Source organism: Magnolia sinica, chromosome 4 (assembly GCF_029962835.1).
Source record: "Magnolia sinica isolate HGM2019 chromosome 4, MsV1, whole genome shotgun sequence".
Classification (NCBI taxonomy): domain Eukaryota; kingdom Viridiplantae; phylum Streptophyta; class Magnoliopsida; order Magnoliales; family Magnoliaceae; genus Magnolia; species Magnolia sinica.
In genome coordinates this window covers 30,295,091-30,314,257 of record NC_080576.1, presented here as the reverse complement: position 1 = coordinate 30,314,257, position 19,167 = coordinate 30,295,091, and the positions used below count along the sequence as shown (strand labels likewise).

At 41.2% G+C, this 19,167-nt stretch overlaps 1 protein-coding gene across 3 annotated transcripts in view; it reads left to right on the top strand.

The window, feature by feature from the left end:
* The first annotated feature begins 1,626 nt into the window (after positions 1-1,626).
* Positions 1,627-19,167, top strand: part of LOC131242945 (4-hydroxybenzoate geranyltransferase 2) — a 33,359-nt gene continuing 15,818 nt past the window's right edge. For 2 of the 3 annotated variants that reach the window (XM_058241934.1, XM_058241933.1), the window contains exon 1: positions 1,630-2,169. In XM_058241934.1, coding sequence (XP_058097917.1) covers positions 1,691-2,169 — 479 coding nt within the window. In that variant the 5' untranslated portion in view covers positions 1,630-1,690. Of the gene's footprint in view, positions 2,170-19,167 lie in introns of all 3 variants that reach the window. The other variant, XM_058241935.1, reaches the window with a different exon arrangement.

Here is a 19,167-nt window from a genome sequence, read left to right as displayed (position 1 = left end):
CAGTAGCACACAAGAGTGGCACGAGTCTGGGCCATCGTACAAGTGTTCTGATCACCCAGACGTGGCTATAGCTTAGTAAGTAAACTCTGTGGGGCCAATATGATGCATGTGCTTTATCCATGCTATCCATCTGATTTTCAGCTTATTTTATGACAACTTAAAATTTGAAGCACATCCAAAAAGCTCAAGTGAACCATACCATTAGTAAACAATACCAATTAAATGCCTACCATTGAAAACTTATTTGGGGCCACACAAGTTTTTGGATAAGTTGATATATGTGTTTTTCCATTATCCTCGTCTGCATCACCTTAATCAGGTTGGATGGACAAATAAGGATCACCATGTGCCCTGGGAAGATTTTAACTGTTTACATCATTATCTCCTCTGATTCTTGAGGTGTGGTCCATTTGAGCTTTGGACATGTTTCATTTTTGAGGCTAATATGTTAAAATGGGCTCGTAAAATGGATGGACAGCATGAATAAGACAAATACATCACGGTGAGCCCTATAGAATTTACGCAATATGCTCTAGCATAAACTTGCGCTAATGCCCAAGCTCCAAGTTGTACCAACATTTCAAAAGAGATCGAAGTTACATGGCTATAATGATTTATTTATTATATCCACACTATTAATTCTTTTGGTGTAATCATTTTAAAGCATTAGCCCAAAAATAAATCATATCCAAATCTCAATTAGACAACACCACAAATAGCAGTGGAGATAATAATTCTCACTGTTAAAACATTCATAAGTTAACGTTTATTTTCTATCCAATCTATTCACGAGGGTGTTTTGTGCATGACGTTTACCATGAGATACCATGACACAAACATAACTTCATGCCTTATTTGTGTCATGATGGTATTCAGTTATTAGTTTGTTGTCCATTAAATAAAAATATTAATTATCATTTACAGTAATTGAGAATAATATATGTGTGTTATATCCGTACCGTTCATTTATTTTGCAACTTCATTTTATGGCAGGGGCTTAAAAATGAAGCGAATCTAAAACACAAATATTGGCTTAAACCAAAACCTTAATAGCCCCCAAGAAGTTTTCAACGGCAGGCGCTCAATCTCCACTTCTTTCTATGGTGAGGTTCACTTAAACTTTGGATATACTTGATTTTTGAGGCCATACCGTAAAATGATATGTAAAAATAGGTGAATAGTGTGGATATATTCCATACATTATAAAGGAACCTACGGAACTTGCTCATATCTACTGCACTTTAAAAAAATTTAACGATCAAATGAAAATCTATATAATCTAATCCCAATTTCACATTCTCTCCAAATAAATGGTGAAATTTGCACCATACCAGATGCAATTCCATCCGATCTAATTTCACGTAACACCGTGAGCCAAATGCAAAAAAGATGGATAAAGCTTCTATGAGTGTCAATGGTAAACGTTCAATCCCCTCCCGCTTTTTGCAGTTTGGTCCACTTGATCTTTGGATCTGTCATATTTTTCGGTTCAAGACTTATGACGAGATTAAAAAATGGATGGACGGTTTGGATATAATATATACCTCGTGATGCGACCCACATAACTTGGTACCGTCAACACACCAGCTAGGTGGGTGGTGTGTTACAGCAGCCAATCCGCTTCCCGTGTCCGAACCTTCGGCCGACCATCGTATCTCATTCTACACATTCCGTTTCAGGGGAGCGAGAGATGGCGTTGTGGTTTTCCCGTACTTCTAGAAGGTTCCAAAGATCTTCCTTCCCTTTCTCTCTCACCCAACCATCTCTTCAATATCTCTTCCCTCCATCTTCTTTCCTTGCACCTAATAACGATAAACCCTCACAAAATCCCTTTCTCAAAACCCTCACATTTTCCAGAACCCTAGAAACCGCTTTTCGGAATCCGAATTCCCAATGGGTCTGCGGAATTTCTGAAATTCCAGCGGGAAGAATCGACCGTTTGTGTCCGAATCTGAGCACCGCGAGCATCTCAACTTCTTCTGGTGTTGCGGATGGAAGGGAAGCAGGCGGGGATGGGCGCGGCAGCGGTTCTGATCGTGGAGGATCGAGCAAGGCCTCATCGTCCTCGTGGATTGATTTCTATCTGCCTGAGCCAGTCCGCGTGTATGCTCGGCTCGCACGGTTGGATAAGCCGATCGGGACGTGGTTGTTGGCCTGGCCATGTATGTGGTAAGCTTCTCTCTCTACATTGAAACTGTTTGATGAGTTTGTTAGATGAAAATTAAGAAGTTTTCGAATTGCATTGGGAATTATACATTGTGTTTGGATGTACTATTTGTACTGAATTGTGATTATTCATTTGATAAAGTCCAAGCTAAGGGTATGTTTGGATGCCTGTAAGTTCTTTAGGGCCTGTTTGGATGCTTGTAAGTTCTTTAAGTTGCAAGTGACTTACAAGTCACTTTCATGTGAAAGTCACTTACAGGTGATCCCGTCTGGATGTAAGCTATAAGTCACTTACAGGCAAGTTGGTTTGTGTTTGGATAACCTATAAGTTTGTTATGGTCAAAAGCGGTATATTCACACCAAGCAGAACTTGGAGAGGGGAATCGTTCCAAAATCTAAATGACACATAATAAAGGTTGGTAAAAAGTATGCCATTTTGTTAAGCCCATTTAGATGAATAGTTTATTGTTTCTATACTTGGTATAACAACAATTAACCGAAATAGATTAATAACAACAATAAAAAAGAATTAACAATATGCATAACGTGTGCACCTGATCTGCTGAACAGAAATTAATAATGAAGGCAATAGAAGAATCAATGGAGCCATGAAACCAGGTCGCTCTCTTGAAGACAATTCGCGTCCTATTCTGGAAAGAGTTAACAAATCCAGATTTTCTGTTGCGACTGCCTTTGATATACAACCGCTGATCGAGCTGTGTGGGCCCCACCATGATGTGTGTTGAACATCTACCCCATCAGTCAGATGCACCATTCCATGGTGGGCCACAGGCTTAAAAATCAAGTCAATCCATGAGTTGGGTGGGCCACACCACATGCAATAGTTGAGAGGGGCTGCCCTTCCATAAAAACATCCATAACCATTTATTGAGCCCATCGAGATGTGGTTCACAAATCCAGCCCATCCATTGTGTGTGTCACACTTGGATGAGGGTTTCAGCAGCATCCAAAACTCAGGAGGGCCCCACTAAGTGCTTTTATAAGTTTTAAGCTTGTCTTCACATGGTTTTAGATGGTATGGCCCACCCGAGTTCCGTATACAATTGATTTTTGGGATATCCCATAACCTAAAGGGTACCCATAAAATGCACGGCGTCGATGTTCAACACACATCATGGTAGGCCCCACGCAGCTCGACCTCATGGGAAGTTCCCATGAGGTTGACCTCATAGCGTACACACACACACATATAAATAATGTAGGGGCATTTTCACACCTGGCTCGAGTGGGGTGGCCTGTGGGATGCAGGGGCATACTTGGGGTGGGCGGCCAGTATGAAGCAGATGGCTCGTATGAGGTGGGCCCCACTTGTGCAAGGCGGGTAGCTCATGTGATGTAGGGCCCATGAGGGGAGTTCGATCGAGAACCTAACCCATGGGATGTGGGGCCTAGGCTATGAGATAAAGGGATTGATTCGCTACGCTTTATCAGTTCGAGCTTTTAGAGCAAGTGGTTAGTTGTCCTGTATCATATATAGGGAAAAGGTGTGTGTGTGTGTGTGTGTGTGTGTGTGTGTGTGTGTGTGTGTGTGTGTGTGTAGGGAAAAGGTACTATACGCTCGACCTTATTATACCTTCTATAAGGTCGAGAGCTAGTGGCACGTTATTTGTCACCGGGAAATTTTATAGGGCTGCCATGGAATTTATGTGGGAGCCTTTATTTGTTGGAAGATCATGTGCTAGGATTCTGTGTAGGGCTCATTATGATGTTTGTGATAAATCCAACCTGTCCATCCATTTTTCAAAATCATTTTAGGGCATGAGACCAAAAATGAGGAGGATCCAAAAATTAAATAGGCTACATGAGAGGAAACAGTGGAGATTTAGTGACCACCATTGAAACATTCATATGGCTACAAAAGTTTTGTACCGGTTTATATTCATAGTGTTTTCATTTCATCTTAGTGAAAATGACCTTATAAAGGGTTTGGATGGAATATAAACACCAAGGTGGAGCCTAGGAAGGTTTCAACAGTAAACATTCCTTTCCCCATTGTTTCATCTCGTATGGCCCACTTGAATTTTGGATCCTCCTCATTTTTGGTATAATGTCCTGAAATGATATTTAAAAACAAATGGATAGATTGGATTTCACACAAAGATCACAGTGAGCCCCACACAGAATTCTTCAGCTGATCTTCATGGGAAAGGCTTTAGCAGAAGGCATGGACGCGGATTAGATACCGACGGGGGTTGAGTAGCGAGACTCACTGTCGAAGTGACCTCATCAATTTATGTGAGCCCCACCATGATGTATGTGTTTCATCTATGCCATCCATCCATTTTTCCATCTAAATTAAGGGGTTGAGCCCAAAATTGAAGCATTTCCAAAGATTAAGTCTATCATGCCTGGGAAAAAGTGGGGATAATGATTTCCACCGTTGAAACCTTGTTAGGCCCCATAGTGATGTTTATTTGTCATCCAACCTGTTCATAAGATCATACATACATGGATGAACAGAAAACAAAAATATAAGCTTGATCCAAAACTTATGTGGCCCCCAAGAAAATTTTTAACAATAGAAGTTCAATTCAACTGTTTCATGTGGTGTGGTCCATTTGAACATTGTATATACTTCATTTTTGGGATGAAGCCATAAAATTATCTGGGAAAATGGATGGACGGAGAAGATAAAATACATAAATCATGGTGGACCTCGCACAGTTTACTTAGTAAGCTGAGCAATCCCCTTCCGTCTAGGAGGGAAGTGGATTGGCTGGTGTACTACACACCACACCAGCTTTATAGCTAGTGTAGATACGTGTCGCACGAAGACAAGTGCCGACGCTCCTCGAGCTTCGAGTTGCACGAACGGTTCAAAGGAGATAGTTACATGACCCCACGATGATTTATTTATTATATCCACACCCTTCATCCATTTTTCGAGATCAATTTAGACCATTAAACAAAAAATGAATCATATCCAAGGCACAAATGGACCACACCAAAAATAGCAGTGAGGACAATGATTTTCATCGTTAAAAAATTTGTAGGGCCTACATAACTTTTATTTTCCATCCAATCTGTTAATAAGATCACAAATACATAGATGAAGAGGAAAAACAAATTTCATATTGATTGGAAGCTTCTGTGACCCCAAAAGGGTTTTAATGGTAGACGTTCAATCCTCAACTGCTTTTTGCAGTGTGGTCCATTTGATCTTTGTATCTGTCTTATCTTTGGGCTCAAGCCTTAAGACGAGCTTGCCAAATGAATGGACATTTTGGATATAACACGTACCTCATACCTCATGATGGGACCCACAAAACTTGTTGACGTTAATACACCAATATGCTTCCGTCTCGGAGTGGGACGCGGATTACCTAATGAGAGGTTGAGTAGCTGAAGTCATGTCACCAAGTTCTATGGGTCCCAGCATGATGTATTATATCCACACCGTTCATCCATTTTGAGAGATCATATCACGACATTATCCAAAGAATGAGGTAGATCAAAAGCTATAGTGGACCCCACCATAGAAAAAAGTGTGGAGAGTGATGCTCACGGTTAAAATCATCCTAAGGCCCACTGTACTGTTTATTTGACGTCCAATCTGTTGATTAGGTCATACAGACCCATATGAAGGAAAAAAACAAAGATCAACTTGATCCAAAACTTTTATGGCTCTCAAAAAATTTTTAATGATCGACGCCCATTCAACACTGTTTCCTGTAATGTGGTCCATTTGAGATTGGGATATACCCCATTTTTGGTCCCACTACCGTAAAATGATCTAGAAAAACATAGACAGCATAAATGAAACACATACAACATGGTGGGGCCCACATAACACTGACCACCCGCCATTGGCCGATTGCAGGGGAGTAACCAGTCCTTTTGCCAAACCCAATGACGCGGATTTCCTACTAGAGCCTTTCCCATGAAGATTCGTGAAAGGATTCTATGTGGGGCCCATTGTGATCTTTGTGTGAAATCCAATCCGTCCATTCGTTTTTAGATATCATTTTAGGGCAAAATGAGGAGGATCCAAAATTTAAGTAGGCCATACAAGATGAAACACTGCAGAAAGGAATGCTTACCGTTGAAACCTTCCTAGGCTCCACCTTGGTGTTTATATTCCATCCAAACCGTTTATAAGGTCATTTTCACTGATATGAAATGAAAACACCACGAACATAAACCAATACAAACTTTTGTAGTCATATGAATGTTTCAACGGTGGTCACTAAATCCCCACTGTTTCCTCTCATGTGGCCCATTTAATATTTGGATCCTCCTCATTTTTGGTTGCATGTCCTAAAATGATTTTGAAAAATGGATGGACGGGTTGGATTTATCACAAACATCATAGTGGGCCCTACACAGAATCCTAGCACATGATCTTCCAACAACAAAAGGCTCGCACATAAATTCCTTGTGGCCTTACAAAATTTCCCGGTTTGTGTAAAATTTTCACCATCCGATGAATAACGTGTAGCTAGCACTTGACCTTATAGAAGGTATAATACGGTCGAGCGTATAGTACCTTTTCCCATATATATATATATATAATTGCTCTTGTTGGTCTTGTTTTTTTCTTTATCCTTTTCTTATGCCTAATTGGTATCAGAGCCATGTTCAATTTTTGTATTTCTGAGTAAGTTTCTCTGCCAATGACTAATTAGGGTTCTTATTACTGGAAGATATTGATTTTCGTCTGTATTGTCATTGTGGCGTATTGTCTACCTTTTATTGTTACTATGCCTAGTAAGTCTTACTCCAGCGCCCTGATTAGTATACTCTACAGTTGCCCTTTGTGGGATCTTCTATATTAGAAAACTAGGTTTGACAGAATAAGTTGAAAACATAGTTTACAGTTGATTTAAATGATCAATTAACTTGACTGTATGTTAAGACTGTTCGCATGAGGCCATTCATAGTCCGTCTGGTTACAGTCTTCTTGTCGTAACTTTGATATTTAATTCACATTCTTACTTTGGAGTGATATAAGGTTGTCCTGCTGGATTAATCTTCTAGTGAATGGTTGTCCTACTCCCATGAGCCAAATCGCAATACATATTTTAAAATCAATATCTCCTCGTCGTATTTTCCCTTATTTAGTCATCGGCATCATGCCTTCTAGGTATCCCTGAACCATCACGAACTTCTACTTATTCTCTTTGTTCTACCTCTTCTTCTAAATTAGAGTACTTATATAAAATAGAATATCAGTATTCAAAGTGCATAAAGAAGTCACCTTACCTTGGTCTTCCATTCCCAACCTTTACCATCTTCAACCTTTCCTTGAAGAGATCAGACAGAAACTCATAACAAACTGCTGCTCAGACTCTCATGCTGCATTCATGAAGAAATTAGCAGGATGATATTTTCCTCCTTTAACCCCTACTTCATTACCATGTCCCGCACTATCAACCTCACCTCTAACCTTTCAAAGACCCGATCCCTGCAGCCTTCCAAACCTACCTTCAACAACAAGAAGCTTCATTACCTTCTACTTCCATATCTAACCGTTCCAAAAGACATCTTAACTCACCTAAATTGTCTACACCAAAATCTCCTCCCTTGCATTCCGTATAAAACAACCCAATGTCTCTTCCAATCCTGACCTATCTGTCCTTCTCATAGTCGACCAAGACCTTAACCTAATCCCATCCTTTCTCCAAACCCTTACGCTTCAACCTTTAAAAACTCTTTCAATCGCAGAAATTTCCTCAGAAGATGTCTCCCACACTTCCACTTCATCCCTAGTCCCATTCTACCTGGTCAATCATCTAGCTGATTTCTTCATGAATACGGCATGAGAGTCTATGCATCAGTCTGTTATGAGTTTCTGTCCGATCTCTTCAAGGGAAGGATTAAGATGGTGAAGGTTGGGAATGGAAGACCATGGTAAGGTGACTTGTTTATGGACTAAGCCGTGGGGAGTCCATCGCAGGTTGTAGAGCTGATGGAGAATGTTGAACTCGATGATGAGATCTTTTCCAGTAAGATTGGAGGCTAGGAATTTATGACAGACTTTGAGATGGAGAAAGAGTTTAAGGATAATAGTGCAGCTGATTTGAGAGGCGTGGAAAGTCTTTCCATCTACAGTGCGAAAGGCTTGGATATGTGGTTCCCACATAACATGAGGAAGGAGTTTGGGGTTGAGAAGGAAGGCAGAAGCACCAATATTGAGAAGTGGTGCTATAACAGGGATAGGTTGGTTATATGATTCAGGAAGAATATGCAGTGTATAAAATATCGGCGATATTATTGAAATATTGCCGATAATATCGATGTCGCCAGCTATGCGATATCGAAACCTCGTTTTTTCGATTCGCTCCCAAATATCGTCGATAATCTTACCGGATTATCGGTATTTTCAAAATATCGTCGATATTTCGCTGTTCCCACCAACCACGGGTGGGAACTGTAGCCAACAAACCCCCTTTGTCGATAAGAGGGGTAGTTGTCGGCGATAAAATGTAAAAAAAAAAATCCAAAAAATACCTATTTTTTCGCCCAGATCTGAAGGAAGATGCAAATTCATAGCCTTGAGTGCAGATCGGCAATTTCCAGTAAGATTCAACCCCAAAAATTTCCTTTTTTCTGTCGAAAAATCCGGCAACTTCTTAAATCCGCTTGCGGGGCGAGATCTTGAGGGTTTTTTTCTTATTTGGGATGAGGGAGAAGGATTTTCGGTTGAAATTTTGGAGAAATCGGTGGGAAGGAGATGGAATTTTGAAATTTGAGAGGGATTTTCGGAATTTGGGGATCAGGTGAGTGAAATGCGATCGTGTAAGTGGTTCCGTATGCTGTTAACGTACCGAGTACATTCTGTTGGGCCCACCGAGAATGTATCTGGTCCATCCATGTGGTCCATTCGTTTTTCCATCTTATTTTAGGGGTTGAGACCAAAATTTAAGCATACCCAAAGATCGAGTGGACCATACCATTGGAAACAGTTGGAATAATGATTTCCACCGTTAAAACCTTTCTAGGGCCCACAATGATGTTTATTTCTCATCCAACCTGTTCATAAGATCACACAGACATGGATGAAGGCAAAACATAAATATTAGCTTGATCCAAAACTTCTGTGGCCCCCAAGAAATTTTCAACGGTAGATTTCAATTCATACTATTTACAACGGTGTGGTCCACTTGAGGTTTGGATATACTTTGTTTTTAGGCTCAAGACCTAAAATTATCTGCTAAAATGGATGGACGGAGTGGATAAAATACATAAATCACGGTGGACCCCACAGTTGAAACCTTCCTGGTTCACGTTCAACTGCTTAAGTGAGCCGTACTAAAGGAAAAATGTGGTTTGGGAAATTCCAACTGTTGAAACCTTCCTGGTTCAACAGTGATGTTTAGATGCCATCCGTACCGTTAATAATGTCATTACTATTGAGATGAACTGAAAACAAAAATATTGACATGAATCAAAACTTCTGTGGCCCCACGAATATTTCAACTGTGGACGTTTAATTATCACTTTTTAGGCTCACTTGAGCTTTAGATACGGTTCATTTTTGGCATCATGTCCTAAAATGAACTCACAAAACGGATGAACGGGGAGGATTTTTCACAAACATCTCAGCGGGCCCCACCTGAGCTTGCAGCGCAGGAAGGAAATCTCAGTCCTGCACTACATGGGCGTGGGCGCGGATGAAAAATAAATATCACTATGTGGAAAGGTTTCAAGGGTGGAAATCATTATTTCCACTGTTTCCTGTGTTATGGTCCACTTGAGACTTGTATAAGCTTCAATTTTGGGCTCAACACTTAAAATGATATGGAAAAACGGATGGAAGGTGTGGATAAACCACATAAATTCACAGTGGGCCCAACTTAGAGCATATTGAGTAACTCAGTAGCTAATCCGATTTCTGAATTGGCTACTGACAAAAGCCGTAGCCAAAGACACCTAGAACCATAGCTCAACTGGTAGACTGAGCGGAGATACCTCGTTTCAACACTTAAGGCCTTGGTATCGACCCCCAGTGGGGTGGCTAACCCAAATGGCTACTGATGTGACGTCACTGATCTATGTGGACCCAACCATGATGCATGTGTTGTATCCATACAATCCATCAATTTGGAGAGATATTTTTATGGCATGAGAAAAAGAATGAGATAGATCTAAAGTTCAAGTGGACCCCACCATAGAAAACAGTGGGGACAGTGACGTCCAATGTTCAAAACTTCTTAGGGGCCACGGAAGTTTCTGATCAAGTTGATATTTTTATTTTCACTTCATTTATCTCGATGTTAACTTATGAATAGGTTGGATCTCAAAAATACATCACAGTGGACCTTATTAATATTTCAACGGTGGGTGTGATTGCTCCCACGGTTTTCTGTGGTGGATCCATCCTATGAAACTGTGATTTTTACTCCAAATTCCCAAAAATAAGGATGATCAGTTAATTAAATGGGCTACACCAGAGGGAATAAGTTGGGAGATAACGTCCACCATTTATTTACATGGACCCATCATAGTGTATGTATAAATCATAGCAGGCCCCGTAAAGTTTACTCAGTATGCAATCTGTAGACTCTTTCCTCAATTGTAATTTATATGAAAATTTGATTTGATCTAACATCTTAGCCCTTGAAATGATTTGGGCTTATTACACTGAATACGAGCCGATGCACTTTTTTTTTTTAATTATCCATTATTGCAAATTTGTATACTACTAGGGAGCAAAATGTCGTATGGATCGGGAAGAGGAGGAGCAATGGACATTGGGTGGAAACATGGACGACCAGTGGAGGGGAATAAATATAGAGTCATATGCAACTATTGTTAGGTTAAAGGAACATTTGGCAGGGGGATACAAGAATGTGAAAGACTGTCCAAGTGTAACAAGGCCAGTGAGAGAGGAGATGAGCAGAGTGTTGACTGAAGCGAAGTCACGCAAGCTGCAGCAAAAGGATTGGCGGAGGGATATGAGGGAGGAGCTACGAGGCACTAGATGTGGCCTAGGTGCTATTGACAAGCACGATAATACGACAATGAGGGGATCGCGAACCTCAATGACTGTGTTACGGCTCGAGAAAGGAGTGATTTTAGACAAGTGATTTGTGAGTCTCAGGCTTCAGAGTGGGAGGGGGAGCAAAGAAGACGGATTGATGAGAGTAGGTTGTTGTTTGGGACGTCCCGACATGAGGCTGGTGGGAGCAGCAGACGATTTGAGGGAGGCAGCGAACATGGCCTACAACGCACGCAAAGTGCTTGTGTCCCAGATGCACCCATTACAGGCATTAATAAAAAAAGATTAAAAACTGTGTGGAGCAAGGGGCTTAGGGAGAAAGTGGGTGGCGCTATATCTAGGTGGTTCATCTCGAGCCATGTACCAGCAAATACAGCAGCCAGTCCTCACTTCAAAAATATGATTGATGAGGCGCAACGTGTCAGACCCAGCGTGAAACCTCCCACGCCACAGGAGATTCTTGGCGTCTACCTTAATGGGGAGCACGAGGAGATTCAGGCTTGAGTACGTGGACTCAAGCCGAATTGGAAGCAGTAATGGGGTAACAATCATGTGTGATGGGTGGACAGGACCCACGAAATTGTCCATTATCAATTTCATTGTGTACTGTAGAGGACAACCAGTTTTCCTCAAATCCATTGATGCATCGGCCAGAATAAAAGATCACGAATACATATATGCTCTCCCAAAAGGAGTGATTAGAGATCTTGGGTCCTAGAATGTTGTTCAAGTTGTGACGGACAATGGCAGTGCGTTCGTTAAGGCGAGGAAGAAATTGATGAAGAAGTTCAATCTCTATTGGACCCCGTGTGCGGCACACTGCTTAATGCTCAGGGAGATAGGCCAGAGGGATTCTGTCAGGAAAACCATACAGGATGTGAGGAAAGTGACAAACTTTATATACAATCACTCATGGTTTTTGGCTGTAATGCGTGAGTGTTGTGGAGGGGACATCGTTAGACCAGGCGTGACACGGTTTGCCACGAACTTCATCGCACTCAACAGCTTATACAGGCACTGTGTGAGTCTCAAAAATTTGTTCAGATCTGAGAGATACATGGAGTGGAATCAGAGGAAGACTGAGGGTGCAAAGACTTGTTCGAATATAGTACTTTCCGATTCCTTTTGGGATAAAGTTCACAACGTCGTTTCCTTCCTGCATCCGATGTACAAGGTCCTAAGAGCCGTAGATAATGAGATGTGGCTTTCGATGGGGTCGATGTATGAGCTTATGAGCATTATGAGATAGGGGATAATGACTGCAATCCCCACTTCGTATCAGTGGGTGATCAATATCATTGATCGTCGATGGACTGGGACTCTTGAGCATCCATTCCACCAAGCTGGTAAGTTTGTTAATACAACTGAGTACTTTAAGCATCACTTCTGTTTGCATGTTAATACAACTGAGTAACTAATATTTGAGTTTCAGCATACTACCTGAATCCCAAATTTCATTATAAACGTTGGCTCCATGAGAATCAAGATTTGACGATAGCTGTCCACGAGGCGTTCGAACGATTGTTCCCAGAATCGACAGCGCAAGCAGATTTCAGTAACTAGGTAATGCAATAAAGTTTCTTCCTTATAGCCTTTAGAAATATGAGTGATTAAAAATAAGGACTTGTAATCCGTGTTTATAGTTGTTGCAGTTTAGGGATGCGAGGGGTACATTCTCATCCGTACTAGAAAAAGCATCAACTGAAACGATGATGCCGTGTGAGTATGGTAACATAATTAGGTAATTGCATTTTTCGTTTAAACTTCAAACTAAAACAAGTTCCTCATGGATATATAGGTGAGTGGTGGGCGATGTTCGGAGTCGACACGCCCGCACTGCAGTTATTGGCAGTCCGTGTTCTCGCACAGACTGTATCCTCCTCACCGTGTGAGAGGAATTGGAGCACATGATCACTCATACACATTGGCAAGAGGAACAAACTAGCATATGAGAAGTTGCAAAAGCTCGTTTACTGTCATTACAATATGAAGTTAAGAGAGGCGGTTGCAGGTAGACCGAGACATGGAGGAAAATCAAGACCCGTTGGAACTGTTGTCTATAGGTAACATGGCATAGATAGGTGATGATGATGAGGACCCACTTTATGAGTGGGTCTAATCAGCTGATTTAGATGATGTGGAGGGAGGCCCTGCTCCACAGGTAGCCGAGGGAGCAGCGGCTCTGGGTATCGATGTCGATCAGGTAGTAATGGAACAGAAGGCAGATACAGCCTCTTTTGATCCTTTGGTGAGGAGTTCGGCACGTTCCAATGAGGGTGAGGAAGCATCTTCACGGTCCCCTCCTCATCATCAAGTCGTAATGAGTGATGATGATAATGAGACTCAACCCCTACTTGACACTGGTCCTGGGGACAACGATGACGACGGTGATGAGGGAGGGGATGGAGGCACCGACACTAGTATAGGTGGTACTAGTGGGGGTGGCAGTGGTGGTGGTACACAAGGGCTCAGAGCCAACGATCCGTTGGCCAGTTCACTGAGGAGCAGAGCTTTGACCATGCCACTCAGGACAAGGACTATGGTTCTTGTCCACCATCCAGGGCGAGAGCATCAGAGCCCACATATATGTTTGAGCGTCGTTCGAAGAAAAAAGTCGGACGCGCTGCAGCTGATGCTCTCACACGCAGCCTGTCATCTATGGACATAAGTTCAGATCAGGGGAGCTCTACCTCTATCCCACCTTATGCTTATAGGGTATATCACGGGTATGGCCATGGCAGCTCTGACATTCAGTCACGCTCATCTGCCCATGGGTACAGGCAGTCGGAAGATAGTTCTTCGAGTCATGAACCTTTGACAGGAGGATATTTGGGGTACCCGTATGACTGACAACAATACTATTAAGGAGTTGGGGTTGGACTTGATCTGTTCCCTCAGTACCTTGCTCAGGAAATGCCGTCAATGTATGTCATGCAATTCCCACGTCTAGGGATACTCGTACAGTTTGGGGAGGATGACTATTAGAGGTACATAAGAGAGTTCCTCAATTAGTACGAGCAGAGGATGACCTGGGAACAGTACTGCCAATATGTTGGGCAGCATTACTACTCTTAACTGCCACGGGATCCGGACAATGATTACGATTCACCTTGTCACTCTATGTGGGGATGAAACATGGCCAGAAATGTGTATTTTTTTCAATTCATTTACTTTTGCATGTCTTAATTGTTGTAAGCTTGCATTTGTATTATATAAACTAATTTTGGTTACTATTTGAGTGATTTCTTATGGCAACGCATACTTTTTGGCCCCCGTTAAATGGAAACTTCTAATTTAATGCATTCTTTTTGTAAAATTTTCATTCCTGAATATGTAAATATGTGTATTTAGGCATGTCCTGAAGTTTCACTGAAAAATTCCACCATTTTCCCCATATTTCCCCCATTTTCCCTGCATTTCTGGTTATTGGCGATAACGATCTTATATCTTTATCTCCAGCCAGCGAAACTTGTAGCGATACTGAGAACTTGAACACTGAGAATATGAACAGGGATAAGAGGGGGTATTGGAAAGGCTTTAGGGAGGATGGTTAGTAGAGATTTAGAAACTTCAAAGGATTCGTCTTCGCTACTGGAAACTGAACAGCATTCCTATTGGACGGCAAGTGCTGCTTTGGGTTGAAAATCATTAAGATACAATATCAGAGAACTCAGAGTCCTTAGCCAAAGTGGTTGCTTTCTGTAAGAAGGCCATGTTGCGTTTCTTTGAACGTTGGGGACAAATTTTGGAGAAATGTCCTCGTTTGCCACACAAGAAGCATTTGTCGTATTTTGTTGGAATTTTTTCTTCTTGAAGAACTTCCATCTTTTCTGTTTAGTGGGAGGAATACGGTGGGCCAGAAGTTTGCTGAATTTCTTGAAATGATGCTTCTTTTTCGTATGGCATTCATAGCTATGGTTATCTTTACATCTGATCGAAAGATCTGGTTGATCACATTCTGAGTCAAGACATTTTACCAAGCGTTCCATGTTTCATGAACTTATGCTGGTTGCATAGCTTCTCTATTGCTTGGATGTCGAACGAATGAATCAAGCCAAATGATATCTGTTGGAGATTGCGGTCTTTTAGGTTGGGAAGCTTTAAGGTCTCATCTCCCGAAGGTTCAGGGAAAGAATTCAAGTATGTTTGCTTAAGGTTTGGATCATCAATGCCATTCAAGATAAAAAAATCTTCGGGACTGCATTATAATGTTTTTCCAGATCCTTTTTATTAAAGGAACATAATTTAGCTTAGAGGAACTTTTTTCGAGTTGTTTCTTTGTAGGTATCCATATATCCTATGAATTCACCAAAGAGAAGGCCCATAAAAACATCAACGGATTGCATCTGGAAAGCTTGAAGTTGCCAATATTTTCCAAGACTATTCCACCTGTCTCTGAGTTGTCTAGAAAGATGATCAACAAACTTCTTAATGGTGCGAGCAACGGTTGCGTTTGGAGTATGTAGCTCAGCAAAGAAAGAGAGTGGGAGTGGCTAGGTTTAAAGTTTCTCTTAACTCTCTCATTAATCAGCTAAGTGAGATTATATAAGATTAACCCTTGCCCATGTGCGCTGAGGTGGTTGCCAATGTTATAATGAACAATCATGACACTGTCACTACAACGTGCAATTCATGTCCCCAAGACTTGGTTAAAATGGTTAAAACAAAAGAGAGAAAAAATAAAATTTCTCATGTAGACAAGCCCAAGCCCGAGCCCAACCCAACATGCACAACATCCTTATATCAAAACCTCTTTCTTCCATTCCCAAAACCCCAACCCTAAACCTAAAATCCCTAACTTTCGTAGATTTTTCCTAATTTCTAAAAAAACCCTAATTCCAAAATTCTCAATTTCCATGAACCCGCTAATTCTTCAAATTTCAGATTTTCCCCATCCTAATCCTAATCATAAAACCTATAAATCTGTCCTTTGAGTGTGGAACGTGCTTATACTAAATTGGAAGTTCTATCTTTCCATCGGTTCTAGTTTTAATTGATTTATGTGATTTGTTAACATGCGGGCATGTGATTTAGGTTAAATCAGATTTTTTTTCCCTATCATTTACTCTTAATTACTTGGTAGGTTAGCATCTCTTGTTAATTGAATTACTTTATGGACTCTTTCATAATCTCCACGTTGCATGCTAGAATTATATCATGTGTCCTGCATCAATCTCCCTCAAAAATAGCTGGGAAGCGATCAAACTGGGCAGCCACTTTTACAGCTTGAAGAAGTGCAGCCGCTTCCATGGTATTCAAGTCTTAGTATCCAATTGAATCTGAAAACTCAATAGAATGATGCTGAAGTCCCGAACTACACCACCCACCCCTGCTGCACCTATGTTATCAATAGAGCTTCCGTTAAAATTGATTTTAAAATAACCAACAGGAGGGAGGCCAGGGGATGGTTGGACTGAAAACTTCCTAGGAGCACTTGGTCACTTGAGGCAAACTCAACTTGAAAAGGACCAGAGAAAAGTCATGGAATCTTTTGTCCACCCTTGTCCAGTAGATGATGCTATAATCCCTATTCTCCAGCACACCTACAGTGGATGACCTTCCCTCAAATACTCTTCAGTTTTTTTCAATCCAGATCGAGCAGATTACTGCATGAAACAGCAAACTCCACATTGCAAGACTGATCAAACCACACACTATCAACAAACAGTAGTCCATTGTGTCCATAACAGATTTGGGAAGCACCCACTTGACACCAAAATTTGAAAGCATCAAGTTCCACACTTCCTGGCAAAAGCATAAAGGAGAAAGATGTGTCTACATTTTCTTTATTGGCACAGCACATCACATATGTTTGGGATCATCATACCTCTGTTCCTAAGGTGGTCAATTTTGAGGATCTTGTTGAGGCATGTTGTTCAAACAAACACTTCAATTTTGAGAGGGGCAACAACATTCCAAATGTTGGAGAAACTGAAGTTCTCCTCCCATCACCATTGGATGGCGCTATCACCAATGATCATCCGGAGAATGGACCACCAGAGTCAAGCTCCCAGATCCTTCAATCTGGTCCAGCCTTGGAGACACATAGAGCTTCAAGACATTCCTTAGAAAGAAACATTCTATATCCCCTCATCCCAAAGATTGCACATGAAGATGGGACACCATACTATAGCCGCCCATCCTTAGAAAGTATAGTTTTTCCAATTTTTTCAGTGAACAAAATAGCAATGCACCAACAGTCAAACAAGAATATTACTTTTTCGTTCGATACAACCCTTACATACAGATTATTAAGGCATAACTGAGCTTACCCATAAAGTACGTCTCCACGATGTAGAACCACCCCCTCCGAGAAGCATCATTTAGGTCGCAATGATTTTTACCTTCACCATATTTTGCAGCAAAGATCATGTGAAATATAGGTGGTTCTCTGGACCCTAATCACCACCACCACTTGCACAGTGCTATAATTTCATCTGGAGGTCCCTGAGACCAGGCCCCCACTCAACATTGGCTTACAAACCACCTCCCAAGCCACCTCATGAAACTTAAGCAAAACCCTCCCAATCATTCCATAGGATTTTTCTTTTTTCTTTTTGAATTGCTTCCACTTTGTTGGCCACTTTCTCTGAACATCAGAGGGAGGCCAAAAGATTGACCATCAACATTGACGGTACTGATTTAGTGACGGTAATTCCCCTCCCAACAACAGAAGCTCACACTCATATTCCCAATCTTCTTTTGAATTTCTTCAATAAGAGCCATATCTCCAAGTTTCCAACCACACTCTGCCTCTGAAAATCGAGTTACCCAGGTGTTTGAAAGGCTGCTATGAACAGTACATCCCACTTCCCTAGCCAATAATGATGCTTCAATATCTAGATTTATGGCAGAGATGCAACTTTTCCCAAGATTCATCCTGAGGCCAGAAACAACCTCAAAATACAGCAAAATGTCCATACGAGAACCAACTTCACACACTTACCCATCGCCAAAAAGAAAGGGTATCATCTGCATATTAGACATACCCTGCATATTAGACATGGGTTACTCACGCTAACATCGTCATTCTTCAAAAATTCCATTGATAATGCCTGCAATAAAACACTGTTCGGGAGCAATCTAGATCGTGATTCTGCTAAAATAGAGAAAAGGAGAAGGAATAAGGGAACCCCTTTATTAATTCCCCTCTCCTCTTTGAAGAAACTCATTGGGGTCCCTTTAAGAATTATCAAGAACCATACAGACGAGATACAAGCTCTAATCGAGTTCCACCATTTCAATCCCAAGACCATACGGAACATCACATATAGGAGGAAATTCCAGTTTATACAATCATACGCCCTCTCCATATCCACCTTAGAAACAAAGCCCTTCACCTCTTTTTCCCATACTAATCAATCATCTCGTTATCAACAAAACAGACTATCTAACATAGAACTGCCTGGAATGAATGCAGTCAGATTTTCTGAAATAACCAAATTGACAACCCTTCTTAAAGGAGAACACATGACCTTAGCAATCACCTTGTAAAAAATTCCCAATTAGACTAATTGGTCTGAATCCAACGACTCTTTCAGCGCGATCAACCTTTGGTGCCAATGCTATAAAAGAAGCCCCGTAGATTTACATACCGCCGCTATGTCATGAAATCTACCTTTCCTTTGTAACATGAACAAATAAAGGACAAATCCACCACGCCCAAAAGGACATGTGACAACTTGCTGCTAACTATTTCGGTTTCTTTCTTTAATATGTAATAACAAACCTCTCCAAGGACCCAAAAAATGAAATTCGTAAATCACATAAATCACAAAGTTGAAAAAAGGCCTATTGGCGATGAATCCACTCTCGTGTCCTAATGGAGTCTGGTAGCATCCTTTGCAATACAATCTTTTCATTTAGTTTCAAGGTTGCAATAGAAGTGAGAATTGAACATTAGAATGCCGCATAGAAAGGGAAAAACCTCCAACTCATTTGGGTCCTTATGCAAGTTGACTGAAATAAAGCATCACACCCCTTTTTCCCGGCCAATAAAACTTCCCCAAATTCCTACTAATCCCATTTTTTAAAGAGAG